The sequence below is a fragment of the Myxine glutinosa genome, chromosome 3 (assembly GCF_964187855.1).
Source record: "Myxine glutinosa chromosome 3, kmMyxGlut1.1, whole genome shotgun sequence".
Lineage (NCBI taxonomy): Eukaryota > Metazoa > Chordata > Myxini > Myxiniformes > Myxinidae > Myxine > Myxine glutinosa.
The window spans coordinates 16802929-16825255 of NC_136263.1; the positions used below are offsets into that span (position 1 = coordinate 16802929).

The 22327-nt window shown below is 45.4% G+C and overlaps 1 protein-coding gene across 1 annotated transcript in view; it reads right to left on the reverse strand.

Annotated features, from left to right (window-relative positions):
• LOC137423798 (gamma-glutamyl hydrolase) overlaps positions 1-21488 on the reverse strand; it is a 98310-nt gene extending 76822 nt beyond the window's left edge. Inside the window, exon 1 of the mRNA XM_068111314.2 lies at positions 21168-21488. Coding sequence (XP_067967415.2) covers positions 21168-21288 — 121 coding nt within the window. The 5' untranslated portion in view covers positions 21289-21488. The remainder of the gene's footprint in view (positions 1-21167) is intronic.
• Positions 21489-22327: the final 839 nt, after the last annotated feature.

The window sequence follows — 22327 nt, forward strand, 5'->3', positions numbered from 1 at the left end:
AGGTTCCCATTCAGGTTTACATTTAGAATCCCATTCAGGTTTACATTTAGAATCCCATTTAGGTTCCCATTTAGAATCCCATTTAGGCTCCCATTTAGAATCACGTTTAGAATCACGTTTAGAATCCCATTTCGGTTCCCATTTAGGTTCCCATTTAGAATCTCAATTAGGTTCCCATTCAGGTTTACATTTAGAATCCCATTTAGGTTTCCATTTAGAATCCCATTTAGGTTTCCATTTAGAATCCCATTTAGGTTCCCATTTAGGTTCCCATTTAGAATCTCAATTAGGTTCCCATTTAGGTTTACATTTAGAATCCCATTTAGGTTCCCATTTAGAATCTCAATTAGGTTCCCATTCAAGTTTACATTTAGAATCCCATTTAGGTTTCCATTTAGAATCCCATTTCGGTTCCCATTTAGGTTCCCATTTAGAATCTCAATTAGGTTCCCATTCAGGTTTACATTTAGAATCCCATTTAGGTTTCCATTTAGAATCCCATTCAGGTTCCCATTTAGAATCCCATTTAGGTTCCCATTTAGAATCCCATTTAGGCTCCCATTTAGAATCACGTTTAGAATCACGTTTAGAATCCCATTTCGGTTCCCATTTAGGTTCCCATTTAGAATCTCAATTAGGTTCCCATTTAGGTTTACATTTAGAATCCCATTTAGGTTTCCATTTAGAATCCCATTTCGGTTCCCATTTAGGTTCCCATTTAGAATCTCAATTAGGTTCCCATTTAGAATCTCAATTAGGTTCCCATTCAGGTTTACATTTAGAATCCCATTTAGGTTCCCATTTAGAATCTCAATTAGGTTCCCATTCAGGTTTACATTTAGAATCCCATTTAGGTTTCCATTTAGAATCCCATTTCGGTTCCCATTTAGGTTCCCATTTAGAATCTCAATTAGGTTCCCATTTAGAATCCCATTTAGGTTCCCATTCAGGTTTACATTTAGAATCCCATTTAGGTTCCCATTTAGAATCTCAATTAGGTTCCCATTCAGGTTTACATTTAGAATCCCATTTAGGTTTACATTTAGAATCCCATTTCGGTTCCCATTTAGGTTCCCATTTAGAATCTCAATTAGGTTCCCATTCAGGTTTACATTTAGAATCCCATTTAGGTTTCCATTTAGAATCCCATTCAGGTTCCCATTTAGAATCCCATTTAGGTTTCCATTTAGAATCCCATTTAGGTTCCCATTTGGAGTCCCAATTAGGTTCGCATTTAGAATCACATTCAGGTTCACATTTCGAATCACATTCAGGTTCCCATTTAGGTTCCCATTTAGAATCACATTTAGGTTCCCATTTAGAATCTCAATGAGGTTCCCATTTAGGTTCCTATTTAGGTTCCCATTTAGAATCACATTTAGGTTCCCATTTAGAATCCCATTTAGATTCCCATTTAGAATCTCAATGAGGTTCCCATTTAGAATCCCATTTAGGTTCCTATTTAGGTTCCTATTTAGAATCCCATTTAGATTTATATTTAGAATCCCATTTAGGTTCCCATTTAGAATTCCATTTAGAATCCCATTCAGAATCCCATTTACGTTTATATTTAGAATCCCATTTAGAATCTCATTTAGGTTCCCATTTAGAATCCCATTCAGGTTCCCATTTAGAATCCCATTTAGGTTCATATTTAGAATCCCATTTAGGTTCCCATTTAGAATCCCATTTAGGTTCATATTTAGAATCCCATTTAGGTTCCCATTTAGGATCCCATTTAGGTTCATATTTAGAATCCCATTTAGGTTCCCATTTAGAATCCCATTTAGGTTCATATTTAGAATCCCATTTAGGTTCCCATTTAGGATCCCATTGAGAATTTAGTTTAGGTTCCCATTGAGAATCCCATTCAGGTCCCCATTTAGGTTCCTATTTAGAATCCCATTTCGGTTCCTATTTAGAATCCCATTTAGAATCCCATTTAGGTTCCCATTTAGAATCCTATTTGGGTTCCTCTTTAGAATCCCATTTTGGTTCCCATTTAGAATCCCATTTATGTTCCTATTTAGAATCCCATTTATGTTCCCATTTTGAATCCCATTCAGAATCCCATTTAGTTTTCCATTTAAAATCCCATTTAGAATCCTATTTCGGTTCCCATTTAGAATCTCATTTTGGTTCCCATTTAGAATCCCATTAAGGCTTCCAGTTAGAATCCCATTGAATTTCCAATGAGCATTGATGGCACCTGTTATGAAACCACAGGTGTTTATCTAAATTTTGGAAGATTACATTATTACCCCAATCTTGATCGTGGATGTGCAAATCTACTTCGTATCCTTCAGGTGTTCAATTCACACGAGTTCACACCAGGAACCTCAGATCGCCATAGGGAATGAAAATGTCATTAATTGAGAATGATCAGATATGAAATATAGTAAGTAAATCGAGTTTAGTTGTTTTGTTTCCCTTTAAGTGTTGTGGACCAAAAAACAAACACAGGGACAATACCCCTGGTGCTCACCTGGTGGAGTAAACAGTATACTGCACTAACGAAAGGTATTTTAAACCAATTTCAGTGGTTGGTAGAAGACAGTGCAGTAGCAGTATGTATAATTATACTCACATAATCATAAGATTTAAAATAAACAAAAAAATACCTATTTTGGGGGACCCCCCCACTTCCCCAACCCCATATACCTCCTCAGACCCCAATTTTTCTAATACCGTGAACATACTTTGGTACATCACAGGTGATGAAGGTTGTGGTGAAGTTTCATCGAAATTGCATGTGTTGTTTCTGAGAATAAAGCAAATACTTATTTTGGGGGAAAACCCCCCCGTAAAGCCCCAAAGTGGTAGATTTTTTTTTAATGCCGTGAACATAATTTGGTACATCATGGGTGAGGAAGGTTGTGGTCAAGTTTCATCAAAATAGTGTTTGTAGTTTCAGAGGAAAAAGCAAATTCCTATTTTGGGGGGTCAAACCTGGATCCACTTTGACACCCAGTAGACCCCTGAGGCCCCGATATTCTTAATGCCGTGAACAAACTTTAGTCACAACACAACAAATATAATTTGTGCCAAATTTGGTCGTAATCCCATCAGCGGTTTCGGAGAAGTTTCAAGTGTTTACGGATGGACTGACGGACTACGCGCCATCACATAAGCTCCCCTGAACTTTGTTACAGGTGAGATAAAATCTACCACCAAGATAAGCGTGTAAACATATTTGTATAAAGGTGAATATTTGATGAATACAACGCGGATACGATCCGGTTATCGTGGACCAACTGTCCTTTTACATGGATACGACCCGGCCTTCGTGGACCAACTGTCCTTTTATACGGATACGATCCGGCTATTGTGGACCAAGTGTCCTTTTACATGGATACGACCTGGTTATCGTGGACCAACTGTCCTTTTACACGGATACGACCCGATTATCATGGACCAAGTGTCCTTTTACATGGATACGACCCGATTATCGTGGATCAACTGTCCTTTTACAAAATACGACCCGGTTATCGTGGACCAAGTGTCCTTTTACACGGATACGACCTGGTTATCGTGGACCAACTGTCCTTTTACATGGATACGACCCGATTATCGTGGACCAACTGTCCTTTTACATGGATACGACCCGGTTATCGTGGACCAACTGTCCTTTTACACGGATACGACCTGGTTATCGTGGACCAACTGTCCTTTTACATGGATACGACCCGATTATCGTGGATCAACTGTCCGTTTACATAATACGACCCGGTTATCGTGGACCAAGTGTCCTTTTACATGGATACGACCCGATTATCGTGGACCAAGTGTCCTTTTACATGATACGACCCGGTTATCATGGACCAACTGTCCTTTTACATAATACGACCCGGTTATCGTGGACCAAGTGTCCTTTTACATGGATACGACCCGATTATCGTGGACCAAGTGTCCTTTTACATGATACGACCCGATTATCATGGACCAAGTGTCCTTTTACATGATACGACCCGGTTATCGTGGACCAACTGTACTTTGACATGGATACGACCCGATTATCGTGGACCAAGTGTCCTTTTACATGGATACGACCCGATTATCATGGACCAAGTGTCCTTTTACATGATACGACCCGATTATCATGGACCAAGTGTCCTTTTACATGATACGACCCGGTTATCGTGGACCAACTGTCCTTTTACATGGATACGACCCGATTATCGTGGACCAAGTGTCCTTTTACATGATACGACCCGATTATCATGGACCAAGTGTCCTTTTACATGATACGACCCGGTTATCGTGGACCAACTGTCCTTTTACATGGATACGACCCGATTATCGTGGACCAAGTGTCCTTTTACATGGATACGACCCGATTATCATGGACCAAGTGTCCTTTTCCATGATACGACCCGATTATCATGGACCAAGTGTCCTTTTACATGATACGACCCGGTTATCGTGGACCAACTGTCCTTTTACATAATACGACCCGGTTATCGTGGACCAAGTGTCCTTTTACATGGATACGACCCGATTATCGTGGACCAAGTGTCCTTTTACATGATACGACCCGATTATCATGGACCAAGTGTCCTTTTACATGATACGACCCGATTATCGTGGACCAAGTGTCCTTTTACATGGATACGACCCGATTATCGTGGACCAACTGTCCTTTTACTCTCCCTGGTGCAACACCCTGTATATTCCAGATGGCGGACACGAGATATGTCACGGAACGCTCCTTAAACATTTCACAAAAACAAAGCTCTGTCTTCCGACTTTACCTGTGCTGTTGATACAAATTGGAGTTATATTATTATAGATATTAACTACAAACAATACAAATTGTATTATTCACTCTACATTATACCAAGCCAAAATAGTGACATTGCCTCAACATTCCAATTCCTGACGTTAGCTCAACATTCCAATTCCTGATGTTGGTTCAATGTTCCAATACCTGATGTTGGCTGAACATTCCAATTCCTGATGTTGGTTCAATGTTCCAATTCCTGATGTTGTCTGAACATTCCAATTCCTGATGTTGGTTCAACGTTCCAATTCCTGATGTTGGTGCAACGTTCCAATTCCTGATGTTGGCAGAGCGTTCCAATTCCTGATGTTGGCTGAACATTCCAATTCCTGATGTTGTTTCAACGTTCCATTTCCTGATGTTGGCTGAACATTCCAATTCCTGATGTTGGCGCAATGTTCCAATTCCTGATGTTGGCGCAACGTTCCAATTCCTGATATTGGCTGAACATTCCAATTCCTGATGTTGGTGCAACGTTCCAATTCCTGATGTTGGTTCAACGTTCCAATTCCTGATGTTGGCTGAACATTCCAATTCCTGATATTGGTTCAACATTCCAATTCCTGATGTTGGCGCGACGTTCCAATTCCTGATGTTGGCTCAATGTTCCAATTCCTGATGTTGGCTGAACATTCCAATTCCTGATGTTGGCGCAACATTCCAATTCGTGATGTTGGTTCAACGTTCCAATTCCTGATGTTGGCGCAACATTCCAATTCGTGATGTTGGTTCAACGTTCCAACTCCTGATGTTGGCTGAACATTCCAATTCCTGATGTTGGCTGAACAAATCCAATTCCTGATATTAGTTCAACGTTCCAATTCCTGATGTTGGCGCAACGTTCCAATTCCTGATGTTGGCTCAAAGTTCCAATTTCTGATGTTGGCTGCACATTCCAATTCCTGATATTGGTTCAACGTTCCAATTCCTGATGTTGGCGCAATGTTCCAATTCCTGATGTTGGCTCAATGTTCCAATTCCTGATGTTGGCTCAACTTTCCAATTCCTGATGTTGGTTCAATGTTCCAATTCCTGATGTTGGCTCAACGTTCCAATTCCTGATGTTGGCTCATCGTTCCAATTCCTGATGTTGGCTCAACATTCTAATTCCTGATGTTGGCTCAACGTTCCAATTCCTGATGTTGGCGCAACGTTCCAATCCTGATGTTGGCGCAACATTCCAATTCCTGATGTTGGCGCTATGTTCCAATTCCTGATGTTGGCTCAACGTTCCAATTCCTGATGTTGGCTCAACGTTCAAATTGCTGATGTTGGTTCAACGTTCCAATTCCTGACGTTGGCTCAACGTTCCAATTCTTGATGTTGGCTGAACATTCCAATTCCTGATGTTGGTTCAACATTCCAATTCCTGACGTTGGCTCAACGTTCCAATTCCTGAAGTTGGCTGAACATTCCAATTCCTGATGTTGGTTCAACGTTCCAATTCCTGATGTTGGTTCAACATCCCAATTCCTGATGATGGTTCAAAGTTCTAATTCCTGATGTTGGCTCAACGTTCCAATTCCTGATGTTGGCTCAACGTTCCAATTCCTGATGTTGGCTCAACGTTCCAATTCCTGATGTTGGCGCAACGTTCCAATTCCTGATGTTGGCGCAACATTCCAATTCCTGATGTTGGCACAACGTTTCAATTCCTGATGTTGGCTCAACGGTCCAATTCCTGATGTTGGCTCAACGTTCCAATTGCTGATGTTGGTTCAACATTCCAATTCCTGACGTTGGCTCAACGTTCCAATTCCTGATGTTGGCTCAATGGTCCAATTCCTGATGTTGGCTCAATGTTCCAATTGCTGATGTTGGTTCAACATTCCAATTCCTGACGTTGGCTCAACATTCCAATTCCTGACGTTGGCTGAACATTCCAATTCCTGATGTTGGTTCAACATTCCAATTGCTGACATTGGCTCAACGTTCCAATTCCTGATGTTGGTTCCACGTTCCAATTCCTGATGTTGGCGCAACGTTCCAATTCCTGATGTTGGTTCAACGTTCCAATTCCTGATGTTGGTTCAACGTTCCAATTACTGATTTTGGCTCAATGTTCCAATTGCTGATGTTGGCGCAACGTTCCAATTCCTGATGTTGGCGCAACGTTCCAATTCCTGATGTTGGCTCAACGTTCCAATTCCTGATGTTGGCGCAACGTTCCAATTCCTGATATTGGCTCAACGTTCCAATTTCTGATGTTGGCTGAACATTCCAATTCCTGATATTGGCTCAACATTCTAATTCCTGACGTTGGCTCAACGTTCCAATTCCTGATGTTGGCTGAACATTCCAATTCCTGATGTTGGTTCAACATTCCAATTCCTGATGTTGGTTCAACGTTCCAATTCCTGATGTTGGCTCAACGTTCCAATTCCTGATGTTGGCTCAACGGTCCAATTCCTGATGTTGGCTCAATGTTCCAATTCGTGATGTTGGCTCAACGTTCCAATTCCTGATGTTGGTGCAACGTTCCAAATCCTGATGTTGGCGCAACGTTCCAATTCCTGATGTTGGCGCAATGTTCCAATTCCTGATGTTGGCTCAACGTTTCAATTCCTGATGTTGGCTCAACGTTCCAATTGCTGATGTTGGTTCAACAAGCCAATTCCTGACGTTGGCTCAATGTTCCAATTCCTGATGTTGGCTGAACATTCCAATTCCTGATGTTGGCTCAACATTCCAATTGCTGATGTTGGCGCAACGTACCAATTCCTGATGTTGGCTCAACGTTCCAATTCCTGATGTTGGCTCAACGTTCCAATTCCTGATGTTGCCTCAACGTTCCAATTCCTGATGTTGCCTCAACGTTCCAATTCCTGATGTTGGTTCAACGTTCCAATTCCTGATGTTGGTTCAACGTTCCAATTCCTGATGTTGGCTCAACGTTCCAATTCCTGATGTTGGCGCAATGTTCCAATTCCTGATGTTGGCGCAACGTTCCAATTCCTGATGTTGGCTCAATGTTCCAATTCCTGATGTTGGCTCAACGTTCCAATTCCTGATGTTGGCTCAATGTTGCAATTGCTGATGTTGGTTCAACATTCCAATTCCTGACGTTGGCTCAACGTTCCAATTCCTGATGTTGGCTGAACATTCCAATTCCTGATATTGGTTCAACGTTCCAATTCCTGATGTTGGCGCATCGTTCCAATTCCTGATGTTGGTTCAACGTTCCAATTCCTGATGTTGGTTCAACGTCCCAATTCCTGATGTTGGCTCAACGTTCCAATTCCTTGTGTTGGCTCAACGTTCCAATTCCTGATGTTGGTTCAACATTCCAATTGCTGATGTTGGCTCGACGTTCCAATTCCTGATGTTGGTTCAAATTCCAATTCCTGATGTTGGTTCAACGTTCCAATTCCTGATGTTGGCTCAACGTTCCAATTCCTGATGTTGACTCAACGTTCCAATTGCTGATGTTAGCTCAACATTCCAATTGTTGATGTTGGATCAACGTTCCAATTCCTGATGTTGGTGCAACGTTCCAATTCCTGATGTTGGCAGAGCGTTCCAATTCCTGATGTTGGCTGAACATTCCAATTCCTGATGTTGGCGCAACGTTCCAATTCCTGATGTTGTTTCAACGTTCCATTTCCTGATGTTGGCTGAACATTCCAATTCCTGATGTTGGCGCAATGTTCCAATTCCTGATGTTGGCTCAATGTTCCAATTCCTGATGTTGGCTCAACTTTCCAATTCCTGATGTTGGTTCAATGTTCCAATTCCTGATGTTGGCTCAACATTCCAATTCCTGATGTTGGCTCATCGTTCCAATTCCTGATGTTGGCTCAACATTCTAATTCCTGATGTTGGCTCAACGTTCCAATTCCTGATGTTGGCGCAACGTTCCAATCCTGATGTTGGCGCAACGTTCCAATTCGTGATGTTGGCGCTACGTTCCAATTCCTGATGTTGGCTCAACGTTCCAATTCCTGATGTTGGCTCAACGTTCCAATTGCTGATGTTGGTTCAACGTTCCAATTCCTGACGTTGGCTCAATGTTCCAATTCCTGATGTTGGCTGAACATTCCAATTCCTGATGTTGGTTCAACATTCCAATTCCTGACGTTGGCTCAACGTTCCAATTCCTGAAGTTGGCTGAACATTCCAATTCCTGATGTTGGTTCGACGTTCCAATTCCTGATGTTGGTTCAATGTTCCAATTCCTTATGATGGTTCAAAGTTCTAATTCCTGATGTTGGCTCAACGTTCCAATTCCTGATGTTGGCTCAACGGTCCAATTCCTGATGTTGGCTCAACGTTCCAATTCCTGATGTTGGCGCAACGTTCCAATTCCTGATGTTGGCGCAACGTTCCAATTCCTGATGTTGGCACAACGTTTCAATTCCTGATGTTGGCTCTACGGTCCAATTCCTGATGTTGGCTCAACGTTCCAATTGCTGATGTTGGTTCAACATTCCAATTCCTGACGTTGGCTCAACGTTCCAATTCCTGATGTTGGCTCAACGGTCCAATTCCTGATGTTGGCGCAACGTTCCAATTCCTGATGTTGGCGCAATGTTCCAAATCCTGATGTTGGCTGAACGTTTCAATTCCTGATGTTGGCTCAACATTCCAATTCCTGACGTTGGCTCAACGTTCCAATTCCTAATGTTGGCTGAACATTCCAATTCCTGATGTTGGCTCAACGTTCCAATTGCTGATGTTGGCACAATGTACCAATTCCTGATGTTGGTTCAACGTTCCAATTACTGATTTTGGCTCAATGTTCCAATTGCTGATGTTGGCGCAACGTTCCAATTCCTGATGTTGGCGCAACGTTCCAATTCCTGATGTTGGCTCAACGTTCCAATTCCTGATGTTGGCGCAATGTTCCAATTCCTGATGTTGGCTCAACGTTTCAATTCCTGATGTTGGCTCAACGTTCCAATTGCTGATGTTGGTTCAACATTCCAATTCCTGACGTTGGCTCAACGTGCCAATTCCTGATGTTGGCTGAACATTCCAATTCCTGATGTTGGCTCAACGTTCCAATTGCTGATGTTGGTGCAACGTACCAATTCCTGATGTTGGCTCAACGTTCCAATTCCTGATGTTGGCTCAACGTTCCAATTCCTGATGTTGCCTCAACGTTCCAATTCCTGATGTTGCCTCAACGTTCCAATTCCTGATGTTGGTTCAACGTTCCAATTGCTGATGTTGGTTCAACGTTCCAATTCCTGATGTTGGCGCAACGTTCCAATTCCTGATGTTGGTTCAACGTTCCAATTCCTGACGTTGGTTCAACGTTCCAATTCCTGATGTTGGCTCAACGTTCCAATTCCTGATGTTGGCTCAATGTTCCAATTCCTGATGTTGGTTCAACATTCCAATTGCTGATGTTGGCTCGACGTTCCAATTCCTGATGTTGGTTCAACGTTCCAATTCCTGATGTTGGTTCAACGGTCCAATTCCTGATGTTGGTTCAACGTTCCAATTCCTGATGTTGACTCAACATTCCAATGGCTGATGTTAGCTCAACGTTCCAATTGTTGATGTTGGCTCAACGTTCCAATTCCTGATGTTGGTGCAACGTTCCAATTCCTGATGTTGGCAGAGCGTTCCAATTCCTGATGTTGGCTGAACATTCCAATTCCTGATGTTGGCGCAACGTTCCAATTCCTGATGTTGTTTCAACGTTCCATTTCCTGATGTTGGCTGAACATTCCAATTCCTGATGTTGGCGTAACGTTCCAATTCCTGATGTTGGCGCAACGTTCCAATTCCTGATATTGGCTGAACAATCCAATTCCTGATGTTGGTGCAACGTTCCAATTCCTGATGTTGGTTCAACGTTCCAATTCCTGATGTTGGCTGAACATTCCAATTCCTTATATTGGTTCAACATTCCAATTCCTGATGTTGGCGCAACGTTCCAATTCCAGATGTTGGCTCAATGTTCCAATTCCTGATGTTGGCTGAACATTCCAATTCCTGATGTTGGCGCAACATTCCATTTCGTGATGTCGGTTCAACGTTTCAATTCCTGATGTTGGCGCAACATTCCAATTCGTGATGTTGGTTCAACGTTCCAACTCCTGATGTTGGCTGAACATTCCAATTCCTGATATTAGTTCAACGTTCCAATTCCTGATGTTGGCGCAACGTTCCAATTCCTGATGTTGGCTCAACGTTCCAATTTCTGATGTTGGCTGAACATTCCAATTCCTGATATTGGTTCAACGTTCCAATTCCTGATGTTGGCGCAATGTTCCAATTCCTGATGTTGGCTCAATGTTCCAATTCCTGATGTTGGCTCAACTTTCCAATTCCTGATTTTGGTTCAATGTTCCAATTCCTGATGTTGGCTCAACGTTCCAATTCCTGATGTTGGCTCATCATTCCAATTCCTGATGTTGGCTCAACATTCTAATTCCTGATGTTGGCTCAACGTTTCAATTCCTAATGTTGGCGCAACGTTCCAATCCTGATGTTGGCGCAACATTCCAATTCCTGATGTTGGCGCTACGTTCCAATTCCTGATGTTGGCTCAACATTCCAATTCCTGATGTTGGCTCAACGTTCCAATTGCTGATGTTGGTTCAACGTTCCAATTCCTGACGTTGGCTCAACGTTCCAATTCCTGATGTTGGCTGAACATTCCAATTCCTGATGTTGGTTCAACATTCCAATTCCTGACGTTGGCTCAACGTTCCAATTCCTGAAGTTGGCTGAACATTCCAATTCCTGATGTTGGTTCAATGTTCCAATTCCTGATGTTGGTTCAACGTTCCAATTCCTGATGATGGTTCAAAGTTCTAATTCCTGATGTTGGCTCAACGTTCCAATTCCTGATGTTGTCTCAACGTTCCAATTCCTGATGTTGGCTCAACGTTCCAATTCCTGATGTTGGCGCAACGTTCCAATTCCTGATGTTGGCGCAACGTTCCAATTCCTGATGTTGGCACAACGTTTCAATTCCTGATGTTGGCTCAACGGTCCAATTCCTGATGTTGGCTCAACGTTCCAATTGCTGATGTTGGTTCAACATTCCAATTCCTGACGTTGCCTCAACGTTCCAATTCCTGATGTTGGCTCAACGGTCCAATTCCTGATGTTGGCTCAATGTTCCAATTGCTGATGTTGGTTCAACATTCCAATTCCTGACGTTGGCTCAACGTTCCAATTCCTGACGTTGGCTGAACATTCCAATTCCTGATGTTGGTTCAACATTCCAATTCCTGACGTTGGCTCAACGTTCCAATTCCTGATGTTGGTTCCACGTTCCAATTCCTGATGTTGGCGCAACGTTCCAATTCCTGATGTTGGTTCAACGTTCCAATTCCTGATGTTGGTTCAACGTTCCAATTACTGATTTTGGCTCAATGTTCCAATTGCTGATGTTGGCGCAACATTCCAATTCCTGATGTTGGCGCAACGTTCCAATTCCTGATGTTGGCTCAGCGTTCCAATTCCTGATGTTGGCGCAACGTTCCAATTCCTGATATTGGCTCAACGTTCCAATTTCTGATGTTGGCTGAACATTCCATTTCCTGATATTGGCTCAACATTCCAATTCCTGACGTTGGCTCAACGTTCCAATTCCTGATGTTGGCTGAACATTCCAATTCCTGATGTTGGTTTAACATTCCAATTCCTGATGTTGGTTCAATGTTCCAATTCCTGATATTGGTTCAATGTTCCAATTCCTAATGTTGGCTCAATGTTCCAATTCCTGATGTTGGCTCAACGTTCCAATTCCTGATGTTGGCTCAACGGTCCAATTCCTGATGTTGGCTCAATGTTCCAATTCCTGATGTTGGCTCAACGTTCCAATTCCTGATGTTGGTGCAACGTTCCAATTCCTGATGTTGGCGCAACGTTCCAATTCCTGATGTTGGCGCAATGTTCCAATTCCTGATGTTGGCTCAACGTTTCAATTCCTGATGTTGGCTCAACGTTCCAATTGCTGATGTTGGTTCAACATTCCAATTCCTGACGTTGGCTCAACGTTCCAATTCCTGATGTTGGCTGAACATTCCAATTCCTGATGTTGGCTCAACGTTCCAATTGCTGATGTTGGCGCAACGTACCAATTCCTGATGTTGGCTCAACGTTCTGTTACGTGGTCCCCTCGGTGAATACCTGGTCTCGGTGACCCCCGGACCGTGAGAGGAACTTCGCCAGAAAGTTGTATTATATATGCGCTTTCGCCACGCAATCCATATGAATTCCACCCAAGAGAAAACTGATGTTCAAGGATATATTTCAATGGTAATGATACCATACAATTTCAATGATACAACCACGGAGATTTTCCCCGAGCAATCAATAACAAACAACCCTCAACAATTCCCAATCCACAATCAATTCCCTATATGATTAAGATGGCCATCTTATATATGTGTGTCCACTTCGGTACTCACGACCCCCTTTTGGTCTCTGCCCCTCACAATGTCTCTGGGCCCCTCCTGACCAAGATGCTGGTCGGCGTCGCCGCACTCGGGCGGTTGAACGAACCCCGGGTGGACGTTTTTCCACCGGGCAGGTATCGTACCAGGCACCGCGGCTGCAGCCCCTCGTGGCCACGCGAAGCGGGCACGGCAAAGCAAGCCAAAAGCCCCACGCCGCTTGTAAGGCGCGTTAGGCCCCAACGTGCGACCCGCACGCGTCTGTTTAGACGGTGCCACGAACGGTGCCAGACGCGGGGTCGATGCACGGCCCCACGTCAACTTGACGTCTCCACCGGGCAGGTACACGTCCCGGTAACTCCTCTCGCCAGACGGGCTTCGGAACGCCGCTTTTTCACGCAGCGCAAGGTCGATCCCACCTTTCGTCGGAGCGGGGCGAGGAAGAGGAAACCTCGCTTTTTTTCCTCGTGTCTTTTCCTCTTCCGTTTCCGGTCACTTCCGTTTCCGGACACTTTTTCAGAAGGGCTCCTGACCCTCCAACCACAACAACCCTTAATCTACTATACACGGATAAGCAAAGACCTGAATGGTAATTTACATACATTCACATAAATATGTAACACTCCCCCCCTTCAAGAAAGAAAGTTTGAACCCAGCGAAAACTTTATTTGCCGGCCAATTTGGAGAGACCAACCAGATAACTCAACCCCCCCCAGATTAACTCAATCTGGACAAAGCGTCCGCCACGACATTGTCCCTGCCCCGTACATGTTCAATTTCCAAGTTGAACCCCTGCAAAGCCAAACTCCATCTCATCAACCTCTGATTTTTATTTTTCATTCTTTGAATGAAGGTTAAGGGGTTGTGATCCGTAAAGACCTTTATGGGAAAGGACGTGATTCCTAAATACACCTCATAATGTTGAAGCCCTAGCAGGAGAGCCAGGGTCTCTTTCTCCACGGTGGCATAATTTGCCTGATGTTTATTGAACTTTTTGGAGTAGTAGCACACGGGGTGGTCCACCCCATCCTCATCTTCCTGTAACAAGACCGCTCCAGCCCCCACATCGCTTGCATCTACGGCCAACTTGAAAGGTGCTTGAAAGTCCGGAGCGGTTAGGACCGGAGAGCTCATTAGTATCGCTTTGACATGGGCAAAGGCCGCCTGACATTTGCCATCCCAAACGAATGGGGTCTCCTTTCTCAACAAACTCGTTAAAGGGGCTACCACATCCGAAAAATTCTTACAGAACCGCCGGTACCACCCCGCCATACCTAAGAATCTCATCAGCTCTTTCTTCCCCTTTGGGACTTGGAAGCGATCGATAGCTTCTACCTTGGCGGTCACTGGTTGTACTTGACCCTGCCCTACTACATGGCCGAGGAACACTACCTGTGCTCTTACAAACTCACTCTTGGCTAAGTTGATGGTCAGACCTGCCTCGGACATCGTCTGAAAAAATGCATGGATTTGCTTAATGTGGTCTTCCATGGTCATGGTGTGGATGATTACATCATCCAGATATGCCTCCACCCCCTCCAGGTCTGCAATGAGCCTATTAATCAGTCGTTGAAATGTAGCCGGCCCGTTCTTCAACCCAAAAGGGAGGACCTTGTACTGATATAACCCATTCGGAGTGACCAAAGCTGAGATTTCTTTGGCTCTATCGGTAAGAGGGATCTGCCAATACCCTTTCAGCAAGTCAAATTTGGTAACAAATTTAGCTGGGCCTATTCGATCAATACAGTCGTCAATCCTCAGGAGCGGATAGGAGTCGGTCTTGGTCACTGCATTCACCCGTTTTAAATCTGTACAACACCGGAAGCTGCCATCGGGTTTCGGAACCAACACACATGGGGAGCTCCATTCACTGTTGCTTGGTTCGATGATGTCATTGTCCAACATATATTGCATCTCCTTCCGAAGATACTCCATCTTTACCGGGTTCATCCGATAGGGGTGTTGTTTCACTGGAGTGGCCTCCCCCACCTCGATATCATGATATACTAAGTCCGTACGACCAGGTACATCTGTGAACAAATGTTTAAATTCGAACATTAGGCTGGACAGTTGTCCTTGCTGTTCCCTTGTTAAATGACCTAACTTCTCATCCAAATGACTCAACACTTCGGTGTTCGTCAATTTGGGGCAGGCCTGGTCATCCAAGTTATCAAACTTCACACCGGCGTTTCCGTCCATTTTCACCGGTACGACAGGTGAGACAGGAACTACGTCTTCCACCGGTTTCCTCTCATGATATTTCTTCAGTCGGTTGACATGACACAACTGTCGCTTTTTCCGTCGGTCGGGAGTGGTCACCACGTAGTCTGTCTCATTCACCCTCTCCTCCACTGCATAAGGACCGAAATATCTAGCCTGGAGGGGCTGACCTGGAACGGGCAGCAATACTAACACCCGGTCCTGAGGACTGAAATTCCTTATCTGCGAGGTCTTGTCATGTCTCTCCTTCATTTTCCCCTGGGCCCTTCTCAAGTTCCGTCGTGCCACCTCACACGCCTTTGCCAGTCGGTGTTTCACTGTGGACACATACTCCACCATCGGTGTCCGGGACTCCTGTAGTAACCACTGTTCTTTCACCAATTTCAACGGTCCCCGCACTGCGTGTCCAAACACCAGTTCAAACGGACTGAATCCCAAGGAATCCTGCACGGACTCCCTCGCCGCAAACAACAATAGGGGTATCCCTTCATCCCAATCCTTGGCACATTCAAAACAATACGTTCGGATCATATTCTTTAAAGTCTGGTGAAACCTTTCCAGGGCCCCTTGGCTCTCGGGATGGTAGGCGCTGGATCTTACTTGTTCCACCCCCAACAGGTGTACCACTTGCTGGAACAGTGTGGACATGAAATTGGAACCCTGATCCGATTGGATGATCTTAGGTAGACCAACCCAAGTGAAAAATTTAATCAAGGCCTTTGCAATAACTGCCGCCGTTATTTTCCTCAGAGGCACTGCCTCGGGGAACCTGGTGGATGCGCACATGATGGTCAGTAAGTATTGATGTCCAGCTTTGGTTTTGGGTAAAGGGCCCACACAGTCCACAATGACTCGGCTGAATGGCTCTTCAAAAGCTGGAATTGGCTTTAACGGGGCGGGTGGGATTTTTTGATTCGGCTTTCCCACCAGCTGGCAAGAATGGCAGGACTTGCAGAACTTCGCCACATCCCGTCGCAATCCCAGCCAGAAAAAATGTACCAATATCCGGTCACAGGTCTTGTTCACTCCCAGGTGCCCGGCCCAAGGGGTCTCATGTGCCAAACTCAAGATCTCCTTCCGGTACAGCGGTGGCACCACAATCTGATAGTGAACTTTCCACTCATCGTCTGCGGGCACCTCCGGGGGCCTCCATTTCCTCATTAGGGTTTCCCCCTTCATGAAATACCCCACAGGTATCTTCGTAGCCTCTTCTTCCGTAACGGCTTTCTCAATTAACCTCTGGATCTCCGAGTCTTCGTGTTGTTCTTCCACTAGTCTCCTTCGGACCAGCGCGGTTTGCTCCCCTTCGTTCCCCGCGGTCTCCGACGGACACTCCACGTCCCCTTGCGTTCCAGACGCTACCATTTCTCGAACTTCCTGGGAATCCCTCCCCTGGTTATTTCCCTTTTCCGAGTTGTCTTCCCGTACCTCTAAGGGTTCTAACTCCCCCTCTCTTTCTTCCTCCTTCTCTTCCGCGTGCTTTCTACCCATAGCCCGAGTCACTGCACAGGATGGAAAGATCCCCGGAATCTCCATCTCTAACCGAGTGGTGTTATTTTTCTTACTGGGCTTGTCCACCATTATTGGATTACCCGAAACTCGCCCCCCGGCCAAATCATTCCCGATAATAAAAGAGATTCCCTCCACAGGAAGGGTGGCTTGTAAGCCTACGGTGACCGGCCCTGATACCAACTCAGAACTCAACTGGATGACATGAAGCGGAGCTTTAACATAGCTCCCGACCCCCTGTAAAAGCACACTAACCCCAGTTGCCGTCTTCTCCGACAATGGCAAAATGCCCTCCAGCATCAACGATTGGTGGCCTCCTGTGTCCCTCAATACCCTAACTGGCTTCTGGTTACTCGGGTCGCCATCCAGCGACACGAACCCCTCTGAAATGAAATGTTTGTAGCCCTCCTGAACAAGGTTCTCCCGGGACGCCGTACCTTTGACAGGGGAATCTTCCCCCCGCTCTGCTCTCCAAGAATGATTTCTCACACTTGCCAGTGCATTCGGAGTCGCACTAGACTGATTCCGTTCCGGGTTCTCCCTTTTCCGGAGGTAACATTGGGACATCAAGTGTCCAGTTTTATGGCAAAAAGCACAAGTAGGCCCGGGGGAGAACCTCGGGGTCGGCCTTGAGCCCCCCGAAAAATAAGTTTGTCTTGGGCCCGTGGCCCTCTGATTTCTAACAGTTGGGGTATCATAGTTGTCCCCATAATCATCTCGAGGCCGCCGCCAGGTAAGGTCGTTCTCCGCACCGGGTGTTCCATAACTCCCCTGCTGAAGTCTAGGCGAGGAGTTAGGTTTGTGGACCCCTATTCGGTGGGTTAAGGCATAATCATCCGCCATGGTGGCTGCGTCCCACAACTTTGGTACTTTCTTTTCCTGCAGGTACACTTTGATGTCCTCGTGGACACACTGCTGGAATTCCTCCACCAGGATCAAGTCACGCAATGTTTCGAAGTCTTTCCCGACTCCTTTTGACTCACACCACCGATCAAACATGTTTTCTTTCACCCTGGTAAACTCCACATGGGTCTCACTCTCCCTCTTCCTGGCATTCCTGAATTTTTGCCTGTAAGCTTCCGGAACCAGCTCATAGGCCTTGAGGATGTGCTTCTTCAGTACCTCATAATCTGCACATTGGTCCATTGGTAGCGCCGAATAAATCTCTTGAGCTTTCCCCACCAGCACACTTTGCACTAGTATGGTCCAGGCCTCCTCCGGCCAGTTTAATTGTCGAGCCACTTTCTCAAAGTGTGGAAAAAATTTCGCGACTTCCTTTTCACTGAACGGTGGAACCAGCCTCACATGTCTGCCCACATCCCAGGTTTTCTGGTTAGGTGTCGACCCCGTCAGCAAGGGTGGTGCCTCTCCCCGTTCTCTCATTAACTCCAGCTCCTTGAATTTAATTTCTTGCTGAAGCTCCATGTCACGTTCCTTTAATTCCCTTTCTGCTTTTCTCTCCTTTGCTTCGAGGTCCCTTGCAGCTCTCCTCTCCTCTGCTTTTCTCCCTTCTAACCTTTCCTGGAGTTCTCGTTCCACTCTCCTTTCCTCTGCTTGTTTCACTTCTCTCCTCTCTTCTGCTTTCCTTTCTTCTTCTTTAATCCGTTCCTGGCTCCGTAATTGCAACTCCAGTTTCCGGAGCTCAACGTCTTCTGGTTCTTCGGGTAGCCACTCCCAGGCTAACTCGTCCCATGTTCCTAATCCCACCATAGATTGTATCACCGTGGCCTGCAACTCTGCCTTCCTCAAATTAGTTCGGACCTCCAAGTTAAAATGTTTGGCCAATTTCAAGAGGTCCGACTTTAGTAACGCTCGGAACTGTGCCTCACTCGGTGTTACCGCAAAGTTCTGTGCCACAAACGCCATGGTGACTATCGTTAACACCTGTTAACCTTCACCCAAGACTTTACCCCAATTTCCCCAAAAATTTTCCAATTAATACTTAATTAATAAATTTTAATTAATAAAAATATTATTTTATTATTTTACACAAATACACTTTTAGATCCCGGACGAGCCCCCAATTCTGTTACGTGGTCCCCTCGGTGAATACCTGGTCTCGGTGACCCCCGGACCGTGAGAGGAACTTCGCCAGAAAGTTGTATTATATATGCGCTTTCGCCACGCAATCCATATGAATTCCACCCAAGAGAAAACTGATGTTGAAGGATATATTTCAATGGTAATGATACCATACAATTTCAATGATACAACCACGGAGATTTTCCCCGAGCAATCAATAACAAACAACCCTCAACAATTCCCAATCCACAATCAATTCCCTATATGATTAAGATGGCCATCTTATATATGTGTGTCCACTTCGGTACTCACGACCCCCTTTTGGTCTCTGCCCCTCACAATGTCTCTGGGCCCCTCCTGACCAAGATGCTGGTCGGCGTCGGCGCACTCGGGCGGTTGAACGAACCCCGGGTGGACGTTTTTCCACCGGGCAGGTATCGTACCAGGCACCGCGGCTGCAGCCCCTCGTGGCCACGCGAAGCGGGCACGGCAAAGCAAGCCAAAAGCCCCACGCCGCTTGTAAGGCGCGTTAGGCCCCAACGTGCGACCCGCACGCGTCTGTTTAGACGGTGCCGCGAACGGTGCCAGACGCGGGGTCGATGCACGGCCCCACGTCAACTTGACGTCTCCACCGGGCAGGTACACGTCCCGGTAACTCCTCTCGCCAGACGGGCTTCGGAACGCCGCTTTTTCACGCAGCGCAAGGTCGATCCCACCTTTCGTCGGAGCGGGGCGAGGAAGAGGAAACCTCGCTTTTTTTCCTCGTGTCTTTTCCTCTTCCGTTTCCGGTCACTTCCGTTTCCGGACACTTTTTCAGAAGGGCTCCTGACCCTCCAACCACAACAACCCATAATCTACTATACACGGATAAGCAAAGACCTGAATGGTAATTTACATACATTCACATAAATATGTAACAGTTCCAATTCCTGATGTTGGCTCAACGTTCCAATTCCTGATGTTGCCTCAACGTTCCAATTCCTGATGTTGCCTCAACGTTCCAATTCCTGATGTTGGTTCAACGTTCCAATTCCTGATGTTGGCTCAACGGTCCAATTCCTGATGTTGGCGCAATGTTCCAATTCCTGATGTTGGCGCAACGTTCCAATTCCTGATGTTGGCTCAATGTTCCAATTCCTGATGTTAGCTCAATGTTGTTCCAATTCCTGATGTTGGCTCAATGTTCCAATTGCTGATGTTGGTTCAACATTCCAATTCCTGATGTTGGCTCAACGTTCCAATTCCTGATGTTGGCTGAACATTCCAATTCCTGATATTGGTTCAACGTTCCAATTCCTGATGTTGGCGCAACGTTCCAATTCCTGATGTTGGTTCAACGTTCCAATTCCTGACGTTGGTTCAACGTTCCAATTCCTGAGGTTGGCTCAACGTTCCAATTCCTGATGTTGGCTCAACGTTCCAATTCCTGATGTTGGTTCAACATTCCAATTGCTGATGTTGGCTCGACGTTCCAATTCCTGATGTTGGTTCAACATTCCAATTCCTGGTGTTGGTTCAACGTTCCAATTCCTGATGTTGGCTCAACGTTCCAATTCCTGATGTTGACTCAACGTTCCAATTGCTGATGTTAGCTCAACGTTCCAATTGTTGATGTTGGCTCAACGTTCCAATTCCTGATGTTGGTTCAACATTCCAATTCCTGATGTTGGCTCAACATTCCAATTCCTGATGTTGGCTCAACGTTCCAATTCCTGATGTTGGTTCAACATTCTAATTCCTGACGTTGGCTCAACGTTCCAATTCCAATTCCTGATATTGGTTCAACCTTCCAATTCCTGATGTTGGCACAACGTTCCAATTCCTGATGTTGGTTCAACGTTCCAATTCCTGATGTTGGTTCAACATTCCAATTCCTGATGTTGGCTCAACGGTCCAATTCCTGATGTTGGCGCAACGTTCCAATTGCTGATGTTGGCTCAACGTTCCGTTTGCTGATGTTGGCTCAACGTTCCAATTGCTGATGTTGGCGCAACGTTCCAATTCCTGATGTTAGCGCAACGTTCCAATTCCTGATGTTGGCGCAATGTTCCAATTCCTGATGTTGGCTCAACGTTCCAATTGCTGATGTTGGCACAAAGTTCCAATTCCTGATGTTGGCGCAACGTTCCCATTCCTAACGTTAGCTCAACATTCCAATTCCTAACGTTAGCTCAACGTTTCAATTCATTTTATATCAAACTCAGTGTTGCCAGCTCGGTAGGTGTAGGTAGCTGGGTGAACACGATAAAGTTCTAACAAATGCAATAATGTCGTACCTGCTGCGGATCGATGATGTGGCTTCCGGTGTTGTGACGTTCGTTTCATCCGATCACCTTCCCGGTAGGATCTGCTAACACAGCCGAACCTCGGAACTCCAGCTCGTGCAATCCGTCCCATGGAGATCTACGCTGGTCCAAAGTCAAACCGGTTCTGGGCGCTTGAACGCTTCAACCCGATATATGATCCTTCCGTAACATGATCGTTTATTTGTGGCACCTCCCCCGCCCTATGCCGGCAGCTGTACCACACGTCACAATAGTCACATGAACACAAGGGAGTATACGAGCAGAGAGATATGAGAGGAGGCCAATCGGTCCATCATGCCCGTATCATATCCACACCTGTCCATCTACGATCTCGGCACCATCCCAAAATTCCAAACCTTAACCAAAGCAATGGCTCGTGGTTGCTATAGTTCAGGTAAGATATATCAGGAATATAAAAAAGAAACTGTTCGTTTCTTATGGAGTCAGTTTTACCAATAAGAACATCCACTTTGGTGGTGCCAGCAGGGGGCGACGCATCCCAGAGGACGCAAATTGGGGCCTAAATCAGGCTATCCATTCTGCATGCAGGTTATGGAGTGTGCACCTGAAATATCTCATTGTGTCTTTCGGTAATAGCTAGAAAACCATTTTATGTGGAAACCCTTGCATTGTAATTTGCACGACAGTTCCTTCTCTGATGTGTGGTGATCCGCCATTTGGCGCAGGTACATATTGTTGCGGATCTCGGTTTACGGCGCTCCCCTTACCGAGGGGGGTTTAATCCCCTCGTCTATTAAGCTGGCCGTCCGAGTCCTAGAAGATACCGTGTTCCTTCCGGTCGGAAGCAGGGCGATACTTCTGCCTGAGCCACAGACAAGATGGAATGTTGCTGAGCGGTTTAACAATCCGAAGCTCGAGCCGTTAGCGGCAGTCTAAACCCGATTATAGCGGTTCCTATATCGTGCCACCAATACTCAATTGGGGACAGGACGCAAGCGATCGGATGAGAGGAATCAAAGTAAAGCAAGAACAAATGTAATTTATTAATTATGTACAAGAAACCTGAAGAGGAAATGAAAGAAGGGAATATACAAGGAGAAGAAGAAGAAGCAGTGACACAGGGCAGCCTTAAACAGTCTTATATTATCACACGCCCAGGACAGTGCAAA